The 21,716-nt window shown below is 40.9% G+C and overlaps 1 protein-coding gene across 1 annotated transcript in view; it reads left to right on the top strand.

The window, feature by feature from the left end:
* ARHGAP42 (Rho GTPase activating protein 42) overlaps positions 1-21,716 on the top strand; it is a 334,877-nt gene that overhangs the window by 299,264 nt on the left and 13,897 nt on the right. The window contains exons 13-22 of the mRNA XM_040257874.1: positions 1,345-1,407; positions 2,565-2,639; positions 3,334-3,418; positions 4,032-4,090; positions 7,342-7,447; positions 12,384-12,543; positions 13,743-13,887; positions 15,123-15,503; positions 15,884-16,040; positions 18,264-18,326. Of these exons, the coding sequence (XP_040113808.1) occupies positions 1,345-1,407; positions 2,565-2,639; positions 3,334-3,418; positions 4,032-4,090; positions 7,342-7,447; positions 12,384-12,543; positions 13,743-13,887; positions 15,123-15,503; positions 15,884-16,040; positions 18,264-18,326 (1,294 nt within the window). The remainder of the gene's footprint in view (positions 1-1,344; positions 1,408-2,564; positions 2,640-3,333; positions 3,419-4,031; positions 4,091-7,341; positions 7,448-12,383; positions 12,544-13,742; positions 13,888-15,122; positions 15,504-15,883; positions 16,041-18,263; positions 18,327-21,716) is intronic.

Below are 21,716 nucleotides of genomic sequence, written 5' to 3'. Positions count from 1 at the left end.
CATCTCAGTGTGGTACTTCTAGTTTTTCAATTTCTCATTTCTCACCTCAGATTTCTCAAACCTTTCAGTCAATTCAGTTTCAGTGATTTTCTATGCCTAGGATTTCTCCAGAGTTTTCCATCTTTCCTGGCACCTTTTTCTAGCCTAATTTTTTGATGGATATTTTTTGTGGATCTATGATGCTAAAACTGAAAGTCCAGTACTTTGGCCACCTCATGCGAAGAGTTGACTCATTGGAAAAGACTCTGATGCTGGGAGGGATTGGGGGCAGGAGGAGAAGGGGACGACAGAGGATGAGATGGCTGGATTGCATCACGGACTCAATGGACATGAATCTGAGTGAACTCCGGGAGTTGGTGATGGACAGGGAGGCCTGGCGTGCTGCGATTCATGGGGTCTCAAAGAGATGGACAAGGCTGAGCGACTGAACTGAACTGAACTGAACTGAACTGATGTCATTACCTGTATGTGTTTAATCCACCATCTTTAAATGGAAACCAGCTTTAATTTTTTAATGGTTTGTCTTTGTCTTCATAAATTATTCTTTGGGATATCATATATTCACTATATTTGGTAAAAATTTGTATTATAGTATCAAAACTGTTTGAATTTTCCCTGTAGGTTATTATTTGGTATGTTTAAATCCTTTCTCCTTAAACAAGTAGTCTAATTTGATTTGACCTCTAAACCTTAAGAAAAACTGTCAAACAGCAATGAAAATAAATTGCAGTTTCTTAATGGAGGATCTTTGAGAGGATTTTTAGTGGACTTACTATGCATATTTTGAACTATTTTGAATATGATATGAAATGAAATAGAGTAGTACATAGAATTCAGGAGACCTGAGTTAAAATGTGGCTCTAGACCTTAGAACAGAAAAAAGCAGTTTTCAGCAACTTGGTAAATCACCTTAAGATTGCAGTGCTTTATCTATACCTCATAATGTTGTCTGGAGAATCTCATGGGAAAAACACATGAATACCTTTGAAATATAATTATTAATACACAGTAAAAGTTTATTTTTATTGTATTTGCTTCTATCATCCAGAAAAATATATAGTAAAGGATAATGCTAATTTTAGGGGAAACGGATGGGCTCAATTTTACATATTACTTTTGGTGAAAGATCTGTGTTTCTAATGAACCGAGTTGACATAAAAACATTAGTGAATATGAACCTCCCTCTTTCACTTCTACCCCCAAATAAAAAATCAGATGCTAACCAAAATATTTGATAAATTCAGTAACAACCTATATGCCATCAAGCCCTGAAACAGGAGAGCAGACTGAAGCAGTAATGTTAGTTCATCATAAACACTTAATATGGTTTTCTTTTATTTTCAGTGTACTTAAATGAAGCAGGGTTCAACTTTGTGAGAAAATGCATCCAAGCTGTGGAAACGCGAGGTCTGTACTGCCTGATGGGTACACCATTACTGTTGTGTGGTCCCTTCTTACATAGAAACTGCTCAGAAATCAGGACATACTTTGTTATCAATAGGAGGTTAATTTTAAGAAACATATGATTTATAAATTATACAAACATGTAAATAGCTGTACTTTGAACTTCAGTTTGCCAAAATCATACTACAAACATACTTCTTTTTCATGAAGTTTCATGATATAGCCTCGCTTTACTTTGATGGACTGATATTATTATTTTTTTCCAAGCTGTAGGAAGTAAGACTCCCGAGGAGTTTGAATTCAGCTCTCCTCCATCCCTGCATTATATCTCAGAGTGATTTTCATCGCCACCACGAATTCAGCACCTGTCTTCATTCTAGTCATGACCTCTATCCTGAAGTCCACTCTAGTTGCCTTTTACTTCCAGGAAAACTTGCCTAAAGCAAAACCTCCTATTGGGCTTTGGAATTCTTTAAACTTAGATTCAAAGTTTGGTGCTGCCATTTAAGTTTTGAGAAGTCAAGTCATTTCCTTAAAATATCTGAATCTGTCTTCTCACTGTTATTTCTGTTTAATTTTTATTGGGGTATAGTTGATTTACAATGTTGCAAATTTTAGGTGTATAGCAGAGTGAATCAGTTTTACACATGCATATATCTACCACATTTTATATACTTAAGCCAAAGAGACAATTATGGACTATTTAGTAGAATTCCCTATGCTATATAGTAAGTCCTTATTAGTTATCTCTTTTTTACACAGAAGTGTGTATATGTCAATCCCATCCTCACCTTTAAAGTGAAGTTAGCGATTCCATCCAACTGTTCAACATCCGTTCAACCCAGGACTCCATTCTTTCTCATCTTGGATGGTTTTTTATATTCAAGTAGTGGTGTATAGACAGCTGTACTTTGCCATTTTGAAGTTCTTCATCTTTGCCATTTTGAAGTTCTTCATAGACTTTCATATCGCTGTTCATTGTCTGCTCTAAGAAATATATGTCTGATGAATATTTTCAGGGTAGGTTTGCTAAAGTTAGACTGTAAAATTGTATGCATACCTTCCAGATTTTATGTAGGCATATATCTGAGTTTTTAACATTCTGTACTTGGAACTTATGACTTATGCCGTTTTCTTGTGATTTTTTTCCTTCTCATTAGGCATCACCATTTTAGGTCTCTACCGAATAGGAGGAGTGAATTCCAAAGTGCAGAAACTCATGAATACCACATTTTGTAAGTTTTGGCTGAAGCCCATTACTTAACTTTTACATTATTATAGAAAATTCAAACCATAGGTTTTTTTGAGATATGGATTATTGCTTGTCTTTGAGTATTTTCAAGTAATATCTAAAATTAATATTTGCACTCATTTTTAATGTCCATTATTATAGATGACCAATCAAAATTTGTAAAGGGGCCCTTTTTATAATGTTGAATTTTTCCTCAAGTATTCTTTGATTAGCTGGAGGAACAGTAAGATTTATGGGTGCTGGGATTCAGATGGCCTGAACTGGACTCTTGATTCAGCCAGTTTAAAGTTCTGTGGCCTTGGGTAATTTGCTTAACCCCTCTGTGCCTTCACCTCCTCATTTATAGGAGGAGGCTCATTGAATTGTAAGAATCTGATATGTTAACCCATGTAAAGCACTGAGAAGCACGCCCAGCACTTGGTAAGCGTGCTGTGATGTTAGCAATTAGCAAACATCTGATTTAAGAAACTACATTCCATGAGAAATCTTTGAGGTTCATTGTCAGAATGAGCTTTGCACCAGCTCAGGCAAACAACAGTCCGAAAGTTAACTCCACTGGCCTTCTAAGAAATACATGCCTCTCTCTTTGATCTACTTTTGTCTGCACCCATCTTCTTAATAGTGCTCATGATATTTTGAATTGCACAGTTTAAACATCTTACTTTAATTATTTTCAGCTCCCAAATCCCCCCCTGACATGGACATTGATATTGAACTGTGGGATAATAAGACAATAACAAGTGGACTGAAAAACTACCTCAGGTGAGGTTGGCCTGCCTGCGGCCACTCTGCTGTGGTCTCTCGGTCACCCCTGTGGGCCAGCACCGTGGACCGCAGGGAGCCCTATGGGGTCCTCTTCCCTCCTTAGCACAGCTCGTTCGCTTGAGGTGGATTAGCACAGAGTGGTCACAGTTACGTTCAGTGTTCTGGGATTTATATGTGCTTGTTTCAAACAGTAAACTTAAAAGGCTGCGATAGTTTATGAGTGCTAAATAATAATTTCTATTTCATATTAGATTCAGATTCAGGTCTTCATATATTTTTTTATAAAACATCACAAGCTGAATAGGAAATTTAGAAAAAAAAAAAAAAAAGAAACTATTGCCCCCATATCTGAGAGCGATTTTGTTCCTATAGTCTAGTAGTTCTCACAAAGTATTAAAAAATAATTCCCCCAGCCTCTCCCATTTTAATACAGTGACAGGAAGAGGTGCTCAGGACGTTGGTATCTTTGAGGTCTGCATTTTAGAGCTACTTGTCGACTCCTTGGTAGGACTTTATCGTATATTTAGTCACCCAGTTCTCACAGAAGCACTGAAAGTTCAGGGGAAATCAGAAATTTCTCTCCTAAAATCTGCTTCATTCTCTCTTCCAGGTGCCTTGCAGAACCACTGATGACTTACAAATTACACAAAGATTTTATTGTTGCTGTTAGTAAGTACATTTCCATTGGCTGCATTGTAATTGATGTGGTTTTATGCTATTATCAGAGATTGTAAGTTTAAACCTGCTGGTTAACATTTTCCTACCTATGGCTTAAGAAATTGTCATTCTCATAACTTAATGGTTTACTAGATGGTTATGAGAAGTCACAGAATGAACTAAAATACTTTGTTACTTAGTAAGACTCTTTGGGGTGGCATATGTGGTGTGATTAGAAAGAGCTATGAGGAATTAATTACTCAAATTACATTTTCCTTGATTAATGAATGTCAGTTTCTTACAAGAGTGACTTCATGGTTAAATAAACAAGACCACAAAGAGGTACAATCAGTTATGCCCCCACCTCCACTGTGCTCACACGCTTTGTTCCTAAATCTGGAGAAAGTCAGCTATTCTTGGCAGGCAACACCTTTTCTCTCTTATTATATTTATTGATGACGATCAGATGCTGCAGTGGTAAAGAGTCTGCCTGCCAGTGCAGGTGGTGCAGGTTGAATCCCTGGGTGAGGAAGATCCCTTAGAGTAGGGAATTTTCTTACCTGGAAAATTCCATGGACAAAGGAGCCTGGTGGGCTACAGTCCATGGGGTCACAAAGAGTCAGACATGACTGAGCACACACACACTCACAAACTCATCAGATATCTATATTTTTCTTTAGATCTGTGACTGCCTTGACGTTATATGAATAAACAGGTTTAATTCAAAATTGTGGGGAGCAGGAGAGGGGGCCAGTGACAGTCACGTAACCTGAGCAGTTCAGTTCAGTTCAGTCGCTCAGTCGTGTCCAACTCTTTGTGACCCCATGAATCGCAGCACGCCAGGCCTCCCTGTCCATCACCAACTCCCGGAGTTCACTCAAACTTACATCCATCGAGTCAGTGATGCCATCCAGCCATCTCATCCTCTGTCGTCCCCTTCTCCTCCTGCCCCCAATCCCTCCCAGCATTAGAGTCTTTTCCAATGAGTCAGCTCTTCGCATGAGGTGGCCAAAGTAGTGGAGTTTCAGCTTTAGCATCATTCCCTCCAAAGAAATCCCAGGGCTGATCTCCTTCAGAATGGACTGGTTGGATCTCCTTGCAGTCCAAGGGACTCTCAAGAGTCTTCTCCAACACCACAGTTCAAAAGTATCAATTCTTTGGCGCTCAGCCTTCTTCACAGTCCAGCTCTCACATCCATACATGACCACAGGAAAAACCATAGCCTTGACTAGACAGACCTTACTCGGCAAAGTAATGTCTCTGCTTTTGAATATGCTATCTAGGTTGGTCATAAGTTTCCTTCCAAGGAGTAAGCGTCTTTTAATTTCATGGCTGCAGTCACCACTTGAGCAGTTAGAGTTGTGTAAAACATTGGGCCCAAGGGCCAGGTCGCCATCTGAGCCAGTCTCAAGTTGTAACAGTTAAGAGTTGGCATTTCATTGTTAAGGTATATGAGATACGCCTGTAATAAGAGTATTTTTCACAATCCAGGAAAGAAATCAACTGCAGTTTATTACCACACATTGTAATGTCACAGGAGGTGTTACCTGCTGCTAAAAGTGTCAGATAAAGCTGAATGGCCTTGATGTGCAGCCCTGCATGCATGACTGACCACATGATCTCATGAACATCTATACCATTTAGCTTTCTCCTGAAGGCTCTGCACTCTACTTCCTCTTTATAGAAATCCATCCTTGTAAGAACAATGAGACCTTAGAAAGTATATAATCCAACCTCATTTTATTAATGAGGAAATCACGACCCAGAGGGGGCAAATGACTTTGTCCAAGAACACTAGTAAATTCATAGCAATATCAAGACTATAAACCAGGTTTTTTGACTCTTAACCTAGAACACTTTGTTACAAGAAATTTGTCTTACAACAAATGTGTTTGATCTAGTTAGCTAGAATGGCTCAATGAGCTGGTTGTTTTGATAAAAACATTAGGTCACAAGATTTTTTTTTCTTCACTTTGTGGCAAATAGTGATCATATTATTCACTTACATGATAATTAAAGCGCATCTCATGTATAAGAATCCATCTTCTGTCTGGGTCAATAGAAATAGGTATCATTTGGCTTCCAGCAAGAGAAATTTCTTCCAGCAAGGAAGAAAGGGCAAGTTACTCAGAGTAGAAGGGGAGTCTGTCAGAACTCCTTGGCAGAAAATGGGTCCTGCCTACCGTGGTCTGCACCCAGGAACTGCAAAGATGGGAATAGATGTTTCTCATCCACCCTCCCAGCTCTTTTCAGATGTCTCTCTTTTTTGTTCTCTGCTGCATATCTACCTCATTTGCAGACAGATTTTTCTTCACTTGGGAGCACATTTGGTGATGGTCTGCCTTGTTTTACATGATCTGCCTTTACATGAATCCAGCAGACAGATCAGAGTTTTGGTGTCTCCATTCCAACTCCTGGGAGAGACTTCATGTTTAGACTGACGAAAACCAGGTCCTTTCCTCACCTCGTGTGCAGATAGCTGTTTATAGGGTTTATATAGGGTTTATAAATGGGACCTTCATAAACCCTGTGCAGTGGGCACTTTCTGGAGAAAGGGCTTGGCAGGATGGGCAGTCACTCTAGAATTTGTTTATTGTAGTAAGAGACTGTTAAATAGATTCCTTTTTCTGAAGCATTACAAGTTTCTCTAGCCAACTTGTCAGCCTCTTGGCTTTTTCCTTGCAGACTGAATCTGCTTGAGATGATTTTTTTTTTTTTTTCAGGTGTACTATGGTCAGCATGGACTTAAAATCTACTAGGCCTTTGGTTGTGCAATTATCCTGACACCTGAGAAAAATAACTCTCTGCCATCTTTTAATCTATAAAATTTAGAAAAGAATGCCTCCTTCCTCTGGTCTGATAGAGTCAGTGAGAGATTTCAATGTGATAAAGTGTATTGTGGTGTCTGGCACATTAGACCAGTTGTAACAACTGCTGCCATCACTCATATTACTAAAAGCTTTATTCTCTCCTTTTTTAACAAAACCAAAGGAGGAAATGAGTTATGATTGTATAGAAATATACAGTTCAGAGGCTAAGAGCATAGGTCTGTATTAGATAGAACTGAGTTCTTCTCTACTTAGTGATTGCAGATCATGGACAAGTTACCCAGTGACTCTAAGCCTTAGGAAATAATAGTGATAATACTTACCATGTGAAGCAGTGTTTACAAGGCATGACGGATGGAAGTGGTTATGATGTTTAAATTATTAATGTTTATATGATTAGAATTTGAATATTTGTGACTTTTTCTTATGTTACAGAGTCTGATGACCAAAACTACCGGGTAGAGGCTGTACACGCACTGGTGCACAAGCTGCCCGAGAAGAACAGAGAGATGCTGGACATCTTGATAAAGCACCTGGTCAAGTAATTCTCTGACTTAGATTGCTCACTTACTTGTTCATCTTTTAAACTTGAGTATATCCATGTCTTTTAAAGGGGGTGATAGAGCTGTAACTTTGCTCCTGTAATCAGAGTCCATTTAATTGCTTGAAAAATGATGTGGCAGTTTGTTAGGATATAATCTATGTGTGTGTGTAAATGTGTGTTTATGACATGCAAATACTTATACTCCTGCAACTGTTATACTTATGATGGAATGTCAACTTAAAAATATATGAAGGAGTATATAGTTCTTTCCCAGTTCTTTTAGATGCATCGTAAGCCTGAAGTTTGAAGACCAGGTCTCTGTTTTACTAGGGTCACCAGGTTCTACCAGGTGAACATGCCACTGGAATATTAGCTTCCTTCCCCAGATTCCAAGTGTCTGTTGGTTTCTGAAGATCTTTTTGACTCTTATGTGTTTAAAAGTTTTGATAAATACTGTATTAATCAAGTTTCTTCAGAGAACAGAACTAATAGGTTGTTGTATGTGTGTCTATGTATACATACATATATATGTAAGAGAGACTGGTTGGTTGCAAGGAATTGACTGCACAGTTGTGGAGGCTGATTTCAAGGCAGGCTGGAGACCCAGAGAACTTGATGTTGTGGTCCAAATCCAGGCAGTCTGGAGGCAGAATACCTTCTTCCTCGGGGACCTCAGTCTTTTTCTCTTAAGACCCTAAACTAATGTTTAGATGAGACCCACCCAGGTAATGGATGGTAGTCTGCTTTACTCAAAGCCTACTGATTTAAATGTTAATGTCATCTAAAAATGCCTTCACAGAAGCATCTAGAATTGATGTTTGACCAAATATGGAGGCACTGCAGCCTAGTAGATTTGACATGTAATATTAGCCATAACAGATCTATCTTGATTCACACACACACACACACACACACACACATATTTAATTCAGAGATTTCAGTTCAGCTACCATGCTGCTGGAAACAAAAGTCCAAATTCAGGTTTTAAACTTACTTAAGAATTCCTTTATAGTCTCATTTACAAATGGGAACAGTTTTTGTCTTAATGAGTACTGCATTCACAGTCAAATGATTAATCCTTCCTTGTTTGCTATAAGTAGTAACCCAATTTATGCTAATTTGAGCCATGCACATTTGAAACTGTGCTCTATACTCATCAGTCTCATCTTAACTTGCAGGATTTAAGATAATATGAGTTGGCCCTCCTTGAAATAAGAAGGAAATCCGCTAGGAATTATTTCATTTCAAGTTCATTGTTAACGATTGCCCTTGTTGGCACTTAGCTAATAAACAGGGACTCACTATCCTTGGTCTGAATTACATAGTCTTGAATTATGTTTTTGAGTTGTGTGTCCTTTTCTTGAAACTTAACCATACAACATTTAGTGGGCATTCTCTTGGTACATTCAAGCTAGTTTTTTAGCAAAGCCTTTTAAAATATACTTTAAAAGCTTCATGAGTGTCACATAAAATATTTTTCCTTAATTATCCACAGTGTTAGATGAACACAAGCTTCACCTTTATTTGTGACTGTAATACAGGAAATAGAGTATATCTAGCCACTAAAGAGTACTGAAAATTCTTCTGCCCAGCCTTCCCCACTGTTACTAGCTGAACCTAAAAATGTCAAACTCCCTCTGACTGACTAGCAGCAGTAGAATGTGTGCTCACATCACCAATGACTTACTTAATTCTTCCTGTGGTTCATTCGCTAAGTCAGATCTAACTCTTTGCTGTGTGTTCCACTATCTCCCAGAGTTTGCTCAAATTCTTGTCCATTGAGTCAGTGATGGTATCTAGCCATCTCATCCTCTGATGCCTCCTTCTCCTTTTGTCTTTAATCTTTCCCATGATCAGGGTCTTTTCACATCAGGTGGCCAAAGTATTGGAGCTTCAGCTTCTGCATCAGTCCTTCCAATGAATATTCAGGGTTGATTCCCTTTAGGATTGACTAGTTTGATCTCCTTGCAGTCCAAGGAACTGTCAAGAGTCTTTTCCAACAGCATGGTTTGAAAGCATAAATTCTTCAGTGCTCAGCCTTCTTTATGGTCCAACTCACATCTATACATGACTACTGGAAAAACCATAGCTTTGACTATATGGACCTTTGTGGGCAAAGTAGTATCTCTGCTTTTGAATATGCTGTTTAGGTTTGTCATAACTTACCTTCCAAAGAGCAAGTGTCCTTTAATTTCATGGCTGCAGTCACCGTCCACAGTGATTTTGGAGCCCAGGAAAAGAAATCTGTCATCCTTTCTACGTTTTCCCCTTCTATTTGCCATTAAGTGATGGGACCAGATGCCATGATGTTAGTTTTTTGAATATTGTTTCAAGCCAGCTTTTTCACTTTCCTCTTTCACCCTCATTAAGAGGCCCTTTAGTTCATCTTTACTTTCTGCTGTTAGAGTGATGTCATCTGCATATCTGAGATTGTTGGTATTTCTTCCCAACAATCATGATTGCAACTTATACTTCATCCAGGCGGGCATTAGTAGTTTACTTAAGTAAACTAGTAGCAACTGATAACAATCGTGGTCCCTGGCCACCTTACTGACTTAGGGGAATTTAAAATCAATGACCTAGATTGCTCACTGGCCTAAAGGACCAATGCCTGATTACAAATCCCCAGTAACTAGCTCTGAAACATGGTATAAATCATTGACTTCTTTCTGAGAATGCATTGTCTTTAAGACAAGGCCTTATGTAATCTCCTCTATGACTTAAACTTTACATTTTTAAAAGTGCAGTTCAGAATGTGCTTCATATACAAGTGGAGGGGGTGGAGTGCAGAACTGGCTGAAATGTGGGATGATAAGGATCTATATCAGCTGACTAGCCCAGCAGAAGGGAAATTCAGTGAAGAGGAATATGGTGATCAAATTATTTCATCTTCCGAAGAATGTGGTTATCAACTTCATTTTCAAATAGAGCATTTTTTTATGATTTCTAAATTGATTCCCATATTAATCTTATTCTAGGTTACTTATACTACCAGGCACTGTTACTTTTTAGCAAGAATACCCGGAGCCAATTTAATTACAAGGAAGAATATTATTTTAAGATCATATTTTATTTAACTCATTTTATTTAATTTTCTAAACACTGCTATCAGGGTTATTATTCTTATACTTTACAGATGAGGGAACTGAAGCCTTGAAAGAGATTAAATAACAAGGCTGGTTGCACCCAGCTTCCACATTGGAAGGACCCAAGCTTTAAATCCAGACAGGCTTACTGCCTTTACAGATGACCTATTAGACTCTCTAATTAATTTATAATATTTGGTTGCATAAAAAGGAAACAGAATGAAATTCTTCTTATGCTAACCAAGAATCTTAGCTAACGCTGTCTTGGGCGTTATTTACAAGGGCTAAATTCAGTCAGCGGGACAGTTGGCTCTTCCTGCCCTATATCAAATGTTGGGTGGATAATCCAGAATCCTAGATTCCTCATAAAATTTTACTTTTGCTTCTAGAATGGAGTTAGTATGCATACTCAGTCATGTATGAACATTATCTTATGTTGTGCTCCTAACTAGAATTTTTCATCCTCATAGCCCCGCTGGGAGTAAGATAGAAAAGGCAGTGGTTACCTTAGAAGATTGGTTAACTAAAATGAGGTTACCTCTAAGAATGCATCCAATCTCCAAATTAAATTAGTTAACTAGTCAAAGTTGTTTTTGAGAGTTCACTGGGGTTACTTTGCTAAAGTCAGTAATATCAGAGACTCTTTATTTTCAAGCCAGTACTAATGCTTCCAGATCTCCTTGTCTTGCTGTTTGCCTAACACAGTGCTCAGCACTTGGGAGGCCCTCGGGGAAGGAGGAGATGGATGGATGGATGGGTTGATGGATAGATGGAAGACAGGATGGGGACCTGCCCTGATCAGTCATCTGACACGGGGAGCTCAGGGAGACTCTTGACTTGTAGTCAGGAGCTCTAACTTGAAACAAAACTGTGTCCTTAATTTGCTATTACCTCAGGTACATCAGTCCATGGAGTCGATAAGAGTTGGACACGACTGAGTGACTTCACTTTCACTTTCACTTTCATGCATTGGAGAAGGAAATGGCAACCCACTCCAGTGTTCTTGCCTGGAGAATCCCAGGGATGGGGGAGCCTCATGGGCTGCCGTCTCTGGGGTTGCACAGAGTCGGACACGACTGAAGTGACTTAGCAGCAGCAGCAGCAGGTACATCATGCTTACTTTAGGAGCTTCTTGTTTTAAAATCTGTACAGTAGGAAAAACTGACTTTTTGGAAAATTAAGTGGAGTGTTATCTATGAAAATGTTTAGCAGTAGTTTCAAATAAAGTGTTTCAGTTCAGTTCAGTCGCTCAGTCGTGTCCGACTCTTTGCGACCCCGTGAATCACAGCACGCCAGGCCTCCCTGTCCATCACCAACTCCCGGAGTTCACTCAGACTCACGTCCATCGAGTCAGTGATGCCATCCAGCCATCTCATCCTTGGTCGTCCCCTTCTCCTCCTGCCCCCAATCCCTCCCAGCATCAAAGTCCAAATATAATTGCAACCAGTCTACTCTTACCCATTTGTTCTAAAAGAGTATACTACCATAGCGTTTGCCAAACAGCTGGTAGTTTCCCGAGGGCAATTGCACTTGATTTAAGAAAACAAGACTTTTTTTTTTCCTTTAAGAGATTAACCTTAGTAATCATGTTTTATTGTGCTAATGTTTATTAACTTTTTACATCTATTTAGACTATACTCCCCTAATGCCAGCTGGTAGTGGCTGAACCTGACTGTTTGAGAAATTTAGTTTGCAGTGGCATATTTACATCTTATGTATCATATTTAAATATGTATCATACATATATAAATGTATCATATTTACATCTTACTATTATTTGATAGACTAGAACATTCCATAATTATTAAACATATAACTTAAAATATTTTTGTTGCCTTTATTTGCAGAGTGTCCCTACATAGTCAACAAAATCTCATGACAGTCTCAAACCTTGGTGTTATATTTGGTCCAACTCTAATGAGAGCACAGGAAGAAACTGTGGCTGCCATGATGAATATTAAGTTTCAGAACATTGTGGTTGAAATTCTGATAGAGCACTATGAAAAGGTAGGCTGAATTTTTGCGTGGAAGTATAACATTTTGTTATCTTCTTTCTAAGAAGGAATTTTGCACTGGTATCATCTATGATCTCATTGTGCTCTCAGGTTCCTATATGGTATCAGTCTTATAAATTGTGTATAAATTATTTATGTGGACTTTGCTTTTCTTTTTCTTATTCAGTTTTTAAGTACTTCTCAAAATCCTCTAGGTAGATGGTTTCCCTTCTTTCTACATCATTTGCTTGTCAAGACTTTCTTCTTTAGTATTTACAAAATTAGGTTTTTACTCAGGATTCGGGAAATACTTTACAATCACTTTAGGGTTAAGTGATTGTAACTTAACCATATTGTTAAGTTACCATATTGTAACTTTTTTATCTCTTTTGAATTAGATTCCCATTATACAGTAGAACTAATATTTTAGATAAAAATCAGAGAACAATTTTGAAATCCTCTTTATATCCAGTCACTAAGCAGGTTTTCTTTAGGAGTGAGATCTTAGAATAATTATGAAAGTGAGAAAATGGGAAGACCAAAATGATCTGATTGTTAAGCGAACTCAGCCATCGAAGGTCTAAACATTGTGATTAATTTTGTCTGACACTGTCCTTGTGAGAGGATGGGGGTGCCTCTTTCCTTCCCAGTTGCTTTCTAGTGCCTGTAGGATAGTCTTGGAGCCTTGCTCAGACTGGAAGTGCTTTCACAACCCTGGAGGTCCACAGCTGCATCTTGTAGCCCTGCTCAGACGCCTGCCTGCAGCTCATCACATTCTTTGCAGCTCAGGGCCAGTAGCATGCCAACACCTTCTGAGAAGCAAGGGTCTGCTAGCTGGGGAATGATAACAGCAGGGCCCTCTTCCCCTCAGGTTATGTTCAGGATAAAGGGGAGGAGTGACTGTAACAGTGAAAAGAATCAGCGTGTCTTGACATAGACATTCGTTGCTATTTGACACATTTCTTAAAAATATTGGAAAATCTGAATTTCACTGCTGGAGAATAGGGAAGAATAACAAATCCAGAGGAGAAACATTATTCAGTGTAAATGGAAAAGAAAGTTGTAATTGCTCTAGAAGGTTTATTTCTTGCCAGGCAACTGATTCAGGAGCATAGAGTTCTAAGATCATTTAATAACACTCAAAGCTTATTTTATGATGAAAATATCAGTGTCACCCTTCTGTTGACCTCAGTCCATTTTTCTTCCACGTAGATTTTTCACACTGCCCCAGACCCCAGCATCCCTCTTCCTCAGCCTCAGTCTCGATCCGGATCCCGGAGGACGCGTGCAATCTGCCTTTCCTCGGGCTCCCGGAAGCCCAGAGGGAGGTATACTCCGTGTTTGGCAGAACCCGACAGTAAGTGTCCCACCCTCAGGGAGATGCCATCTTCGTTAATTCAGCTCTATCCCAGCTTATGGGCAATTAGGTAGAAAGAGGAAATGCCCTTACTGACACTGTCTCCCAACACCAGCCCCTTCCACCACATATAAGTGTTCTCGGTCAGGATAGATCTTGGACAAGCCAATTCATTCCTGCTGCAAAGGGAAAAAAAATAGTTTTTGCTCAGTGCCCTTTCCTGTAGCTGTGATTAAGTACATCAGGTGCTACTTTGTGGCAGCTTTTGTCCTGTTGTCAAAGTGGTCAGGAAGAAAGCTGGGGAGCCTGGCCCAGGCAGTCATTGCCTTTCTTTCTTTCCTACACATTATGTTCTTAAACCATCATCTCTCCGGTATCAAAGTGTCTGAAAGAGAGAGAAAGGAAATAAAAAGAAATTCTACACCTCACATTATCCCTAACTTATTATTCTGAGCCAAGCCCCACCCATAGGGTGGGTGGCAGCTTCAGCTCAAAGCATGAGTCCAACTTTGGCCATTTTCATTGTATTTTGTACACCCAGCCCTTTCCATCCACCCTCAGTTTTCCACACAATTGCTGTTTAGATACAGTATTTGAATACTCCCTTACTGCTTCTCTCATGTTTTTTCTTATACCTTAACTTTCAGAAACATTAAAAAATACACCCAGTTAAACAGCAAGTTTTCTTATGTTGGTATATTCTTAGCAGGGAAAGGAAAGAAATCCTTTCCTATTTTCTTCCACAAGCTTCCCTTTTAAAAATTGTAAAAAAAAAAAAAAAAGATAAAAATAAAAATTGTGGAGCTGCTGACATTAATAGCACCTTAACTACCAGGAGGACTCAGATACATGGTAATTCGAAATCACCTAGGACCAGAAAAGTAGAAGGCAAAAATATATCTTAGTATTCCCCCTTTCCATTGATTTCTTATGATATCATCAAGGCATCTTGCTTCTCCTACTGGTGAGTCCTGTTTCAGAAGCACATTTTGTCTGATTTCAAGTCAGCCCCACTGATGCTTCAAGAAGCAACATGATTTCATAGGGACACATAGACAGCCTTCCTTGAATAGTGTAGTTCAGATGAATTTTTTAAAGCCTCTCTGCACAACTGAGGACAGTTCTCTAAGCCAGGTCTGGCACTGCAGTAGGGTCAGGTGGCTGTGGAGCATTTGGGAGGCTGAGATCAGAAGGGCCCCGTGCTTGACTCTCCGGTCTCTGCCCGGCCCGCCCAGGCGATTCCTACAGCAGCAGCCCTGACAGCACGCCCATGGGGAGCATCGAGTCCCTCTCCTCTCACTCCTCCGAGCAGAACAGCACTACGAAGCCTGCCTCCTGCCAGCCCAGGGAGAAGTCCACCGGGATCCCTTGGATTGCGTCCCCATCGCCCAGCAACGGACAGAAGAGTCTTGGTCTCTGGACCACGAGTCCCGAGTCAAGTTCTCGAGAAGATGCAACCAAAACGGACGCGGAATCAGACTGCCAGAGCGTCACCTCCGTCACCAGTCCTGGGGATGCGTCCCCACCCATCGACCTGGCCAAGAAGGGGCCCTATGGGCTCTCGGGACTGAAAAGAGCCTCGGCTTCGTCCCTTAGATCCATCTCTGCGGCCGAAGGTAAGCCCGGATGGAGCCTCGGCTAATGTCGTGTCTCTGCGTCACCTGGCGGCTTGTGGAGCTTGATGACTCAGGAGGGAGGCGTGAACAGCAAGGGCACAAACGGTGCTTCTCCACTTTTTCCCTGAGCTGGGAGCTTTAAACCTCCTGTGTGCTGTGACTTTTTTCCTGGACCTCTTCCTCTCTGAGCAGTGATGTATTTACAATTATTTCCAATTGTGATCTCCCCTGAGTGACGGGCTGCTAGGCTCGGAGAACATTCTGTGCCTTCTCATTTGGACACAGAGACAACGGCTTCCTTTTGTTACGCCTGTGGACTGTGTTATTGCTATTACTTTGTCTAATAGCACCTCACCTGTTTTCTTGGGCTTTCTTTTCAGGAAACAAGAGCTACAGTGGATCCATCCAAAGCTTAACTTCCATAGGTTCCAAAGAGACACCCAAAGCCGCACCAAACCCAGATCTGCCTCCAAAAATGTGCAGGAGGTTAAGGCTGGACACCACCTCCAGCAACGGCTACCAGCGCCCCGGCTCCGTGTAAGTGACAGGGTGTTTGTTTGGCGTTTTCTGTGTCTCCCGTGGGTACACAGGGCTTGAGCATGTACAAAAGAACCCTCAGGGTTCCCACAGCCGAACGCTCATCCTTAGAGTGGGTACCACCAACTTCTGCAGGACCCTGTCCTCTTCTGCAAGTCGTATGAACATTAGCACACACTTCAGGCACTTTCCTTGGAAGTAGGCTTTCTTTAAGGATGTGAAAGCTGGTGTATAATATAGTGGTTTGGAGTCTGGAAATTAAATACCCACCACTCCGCTATTGGACTGCCCGTATCCTCAATCCTACCTCTTCGTTAGAAATACGGCTGTTTTCTAGCCGAGGTCGTCTCCTCTCCTCTCCATTTGTCTCCCCAGCCTGAGTACTCACTGATTTAAACAACTCCTGGAGAACAGGGAGCAGGAAAAGCAAGAGAGTGTGCTTCTAAGAGCAGGATACGACCCTGAAATGTAAAGGCTGGGAGGGTAGGGTGTGTAGACAAGAGTAGTGAGGGCACAGATGGGAGAAAGCAGAGAGCAGGGTAAATTTGGAAGCAGAATCCAAAGAGGGACATGCTTCCTCCTTTCCATCTTATGTTTCTGACTTTCGCTGAGCTCTTCTGGATGCTGCGAGAGCTACTACTGAGCATCCTTGTACATGTTACTTATTTTAAGGACCACAGTGTCCTCCTGCAGGAGGCAGTATGAACGTTGTTTTAAAGATGAAGAGAACTCATCCTGGGAAGTCAGGGAGCCAGTCCACCCTCACTCAGCTAGTAAGTGGCAGAGCCAGCATTCTAACCTGGGGTTCTCCAACTGAGTCTGTGCTGTTGCTCTTAGGCCATGCCCAGTTGTACTGTGGCAGTGTTGCTGACCTTTTAATTATTCACGGAAAGTCCAGTAAGACATTTCACTAAGCCTGTTTCCATAAGAACAACATCTTACATTCATTCATTCATCCCATTAACAAGAACCTTTGGTTTCAGAGTGAGTTTCACGTATGTTCTTTCTCGTGATCAGAAATCCAGCTCCCACAATATTAGCCAGATTTTGTGTAAGTTTGTCTATTCCCTGGTGTGCATAGTTATAGCCCTTAAGGGAAATGAATTTTAAGCCAAATGTGTAAAGGAAGATGAAGTGAAGTCACTCAGTCGTGTCTGACTCTTTGCGACCCCGTGGACTGTAGCCTACCAGGCTCCTCAATCCACAGAATTCTCCAGGCAAGAATACTGGAGTAGGTTGCCATCTCCTTCTCCAGGGGATCTTCTAGACCCAGGGATCGAACCTGGGTCTCCTGTGTTACAGGCAGACGCTTTACTGTCTGAGCCACCAGGGAAGCCCAAAGGGAGATAAGAAAATATAAACTGTATTCTTTGTGAGCGAAAGAGAAGAGCTTCAGTTTTGTGATTTACTGATAAAATAGATAAAATAGAACTTAAATTGTAGAGAGTGTTTGTTCTGCGTTAGATGTAAAATGATCCTGCAGATTATCAAATGACTCAGTTCTGGGAGAAAGGTTTGTCAATTCAAGAAATAAGGTAGGTTTTAAATATTTAGTTCATTAAAACATCATTCAAAGAAATTGATTTTCTCTTCTAGTAAATATAGGAACTTATCTAATTAGCTAGGTTACATTAGTTTTAAGTCCTTTCATTCTACCCTATAGTCTCACTTTTCATATAGTTGACTTTCCCTTGTCATGCTTTGAAACAAGATTTTTACTTATTGATCATATTTTCAGAGTTCTCTCTTTTCACTTTATAGGAAATATGTCAAATATTTTAAAAATACATGAAACAGTTTTTGAATTTGTATTGTCTTAACTATGAAAATACAAAGCAGCTCTTGTTTCGTCTTGTTGATCTGACTCTTCCCTTGTGGCTCCATGGAGTCAATAGCAGGACTTCCAGAAGTGGAGTGGGGAGATAAAAGGTTCCTTTTCTTCTGCTTCCCCAGTTTTCTGGGGTGCAAAAAATGCAGACAGTGCAATCTCCAGAGGAAGAAGATACAGGTTTATTCCCATCTGGTACTCAGTGAACCAGAAACTAGATCTAAAACTTACTTCTATATTAAAACTTAAAATAGTTAAAATTCAGTTCATATTTTGGGGACAATTTTTAACTCATTTTTTTTTGTTTCATTAACTACTGACTCTGAATTTCACTTTGAGCTGTGTGATTCTCTAATGGATTTTAATGAAACTTGCATTTTGAAATTATTTTTCAGTGTGGCAGCAAAGGCCCAACTGTTTGAAAACGTTGGTTCAGTTAAGCCAGTTTCTCCTGGGCGGTAAGTTCTCAACTTCCCAGTAAAAAAACATAACATAGTGGTGACATGGTTTTGTGTTAACGTGGCAGGTCATCTCTGACTGCTCTGCACCTCAGTTTTGCAAATGGTCAAATTCACATCTGCTATATCTTGACAAGGGAATAAATGGTGACCATATATATAGCATTTAGCATCTCAGAGTGTCACTGCAGTACCTTGTTTGTTAAAAACTTCACAAAGGAAGAGTTCTAAATAAGCAGGTTTTCTACAAGACAACTTGCAATAACTCTTTGTACACCAGGACTTTTGATGACAGTTTGTTGACATTTTTCAAATGTATATTTGGTCTTGTAAAATTCAGTGCATTTTTTTTTTCTGTAAGAAGCTTCATGAACATGCACCAAAACTGCATACTTTTTTTTTTTAACTTTGAATTTTGTGTGATATTGGGGTATAGCCAATTAACAAACAATGCTGTGATAGTTTCAGGTGAACAGCGAAAGGACTCAGCCATATATACACGTGTCCATTCTCCCCCAAACCCCTCTCCAGTCCAGGCTCCCACATAACACTGAGCAGAGTTCCCTGTGCTGTGCAGTAGGTCCTTGTTGATTGTTCATTTTAAATATACCAGTGTATCCATGTCCATCCCAAACTCCCTCATTGTCCCTTCCTCCTCCTCCTCCCCCCGGCCCCAGCAACCATAGGTTTCATTCTCTAAGCCTATTTTGTAAGTAACCTCATTTGTGTAATTTCTTTTTTGAGTCCACATATACGGGATGCCATACCATCCTTTCCCTTCTCTGGCTGGCTGACTTCAGTCTCTAGATCCAGACTGTGCTCATTCTTAGTGCCCTGTGGTGCTGGGGAGCTGATTACCCCAGGCGGCACGGGGGTTTGAGTACTCTGCTTCATTCAGGGTTTCCAGATTTTACCTTCTGCTCCATTGTTAACAGGATATGAATTATTATGTCTTGCTGCTATTCATTTGCTTGCTTCTAAGGTTCCTGCTTCCTCTCCTCTTAGTACAAATTGATTCTCTCATCTTCGTTAGACTTTGGTTTTAATTTTGAATATGTCTAAACTAATGGATTATTATTATTATTTTTTTAACCATCAGCAAGTAGGGCATGTTGCAAGTATTCAATAAATGCTTTTTGAAAGGGAGTATAAATGGGAACATTTGAAGGACCAACCTAGTTTGTTTGTTTTTTTGGATGTACTCAGGAAATTTTGAGCTTGCCACAACCAGTTAATTGAAGCTGTGAAGGAAAGGAGTCAAATATGATTAAAGTATTACAATATAGTTCTTTTAGAAGTTATTCAGCCATAGCATTTTTATTGACCTTATAAAAGTATGTGGACTTTTTCAGCAGTTCTTAAGCACCTACACAATATAAGGCTTATCCTACTTACTAGAGACAACAATAAACTTCAAACTCTGTTTTCAAAAGCTTAGCGAGTGTACTTGTAAATTACTGTTTTTAGAGGAGAGCCACTTCGGTATCTTACTGATGGTTAATGCCTTCAATTTATATAGCAAATACCAGCATACTTGCATGTACCTTACCTCTATCTCTGCCTTTTTATCAAGGCAGGGTGAAAACTAGGCCCTGTGCAGGGGAACAAACATTGCCCTGAAATTATCACCACTGTCAGGCCTTAATATAAGGGATTTAACCTTGCTACCTTCTGTCTTGCAAAAATGATTGAATTGCTCCACTAGATGGAGCCCTTTTATTAGGAAACTCTAAACAATCTATTAAGTACTGGAATCAAAGAGATAATCTTTTAAGAGCTTGATGACAGCAAGGTATTAATGAAATAAATTAGTATGACAGTAAATTAATGAAGCTGTTATACAATAAGTTTACTCACATGTTCAACACTCATCCTGTGCATTTAAAACATACTTTTACATTCCAAATACTCTAAATCCACTTCTAATAAGCTGTCAGCATAAATTTAGAGCTCACTCAAGGATACACTGAAGATTAAGACTTAATCTGCAGTACTTGTGGACAGTGTCATAACTTTTCACCTGTCCTTTTATTTTACTTAACTTTGTCTGCCTTTATGCATTTAGGTAAAATAGTTACCTCTTTAGGCCTTCAAAGGGGAAGCTTAAGTGGCACGTCCCTGTACAGACTGTGTGTGTCCAGTGCCTTTGTTGGAAGAGGTGGGTTTGACGTGGACCTGTGTCACCTCTTTTCTCAGGATGTGCTGGCCACTCTCAGCTTGCTCGGGGGTGTGGCTTGTGCTGGAGGAACCAGAGCCTCTGCAGAGTGTGAGTGAAGTTTCTCCTCTGCTCAGTGACCGGCACTGCCCTGCCAGGGACTGAGGCTGATCTCACTTTCGTGGAGCAGAAGCCCTGATGGCCTGACCTGGCTCTGTCCCCTTTAAAGTGAAGTTGCTCAGTCGTACCCAGCTGTTTGCAACCCCGGGGACTGTAGCCCACCAGTCTCCTCTGTCCATGGGATTTCCCAGGCAGGAATACTGGAGTGGGTTGCCATGTCCTTCTCCAGGGGATCTTCCTGATCCAGGGATCGAACCCAGGTCTCCAAGTTGCAGGCAGACGCTTTACCATCTGAGCCACCAGGGAAGCCCTGTACCCTTTCAGTCAGCTCAGTCGTGCAGTCGTGTTTGACTCTTTGTGACCCCATGGATTGCAGCACGCCAGGCCTCCCTGTCCCTCACCAACTCCCGGAATTCACTCAAACTCACATCCATTGAGTCGGTGATGCCATCCAGCCATCTCATCCTCTGTCGTCCCCTTCTCCTCCTGCCGCCAATCCCTCCCAGCATCAGAATCTTTTCCAATGAGTCAATGCTTCGCATGAGGTGGCCAAAGTACTGGAGTTTCAGCTTAGCATCATTCCTTCCAAGGAACACCCTTTACGTGTGTGCTTTTCTCTCTCCCTGCACTGGGACCATTGCCTCTGAGATGCTAACGCAGGTGGGGCCCGGGCTGACTTCCAGCCCATGTCAGCTGCAGACCAAGGCCCAATGTGCTGTTTGTGCAGACGCCCATGGCTCTGCTCGGCCACAGCCTCTGGCGCAACCACCGTTTGTTCCTCATAGCCAGCTCACCGGCCTGGCTTCATAGGGTCAGCAGGGCCCACGTGGACCCTGTGTGCATGGGCTGAGGTGGGAAGGAGCCGTGGTGGAACGGCCACCGTCAGAGGTCTGGGTAGCTTCTGATCCACTGCTGGCGTAGGCGCTCTGCACCCCAGGTTCTGCCAGGCACTGGCTCACCTGTGCTCCCCACAGTTGAGTCTCTTCCCTAATCATGGGAGAAGTCCAGAGCTGCGCTGGAATGTGGGGGTCAGTGGCGATGGAGCGTTAGCTTGGCTTGAGCAAAGAGATCGCAGGAAACCCTGCAACTGCGAGGGTCGACCTCTCTCCTTCCTG

The sequence above is a fragment of the Oryx dammah genome, unplaced genomic scaffold (assembly GCF_014754425.2).
Source record: "Oryx dammah isolate SB20612 unplaced genomic scaffold, SCBI_Odam_1.1 HiC_scaffold_17, whole genome shotgun sequence".
Lineage (NCBI taxonomy): Eukaryota > Metazoa > Chordata > Mammalia > Artiodactyla > Bovidae > Oryx > Oryx dammah.
The sequence above is the reverse complement of the archived record's forward strand: the minus strand, read 5'-3'. Positions and strand labels throughout refer to the sequence as shown.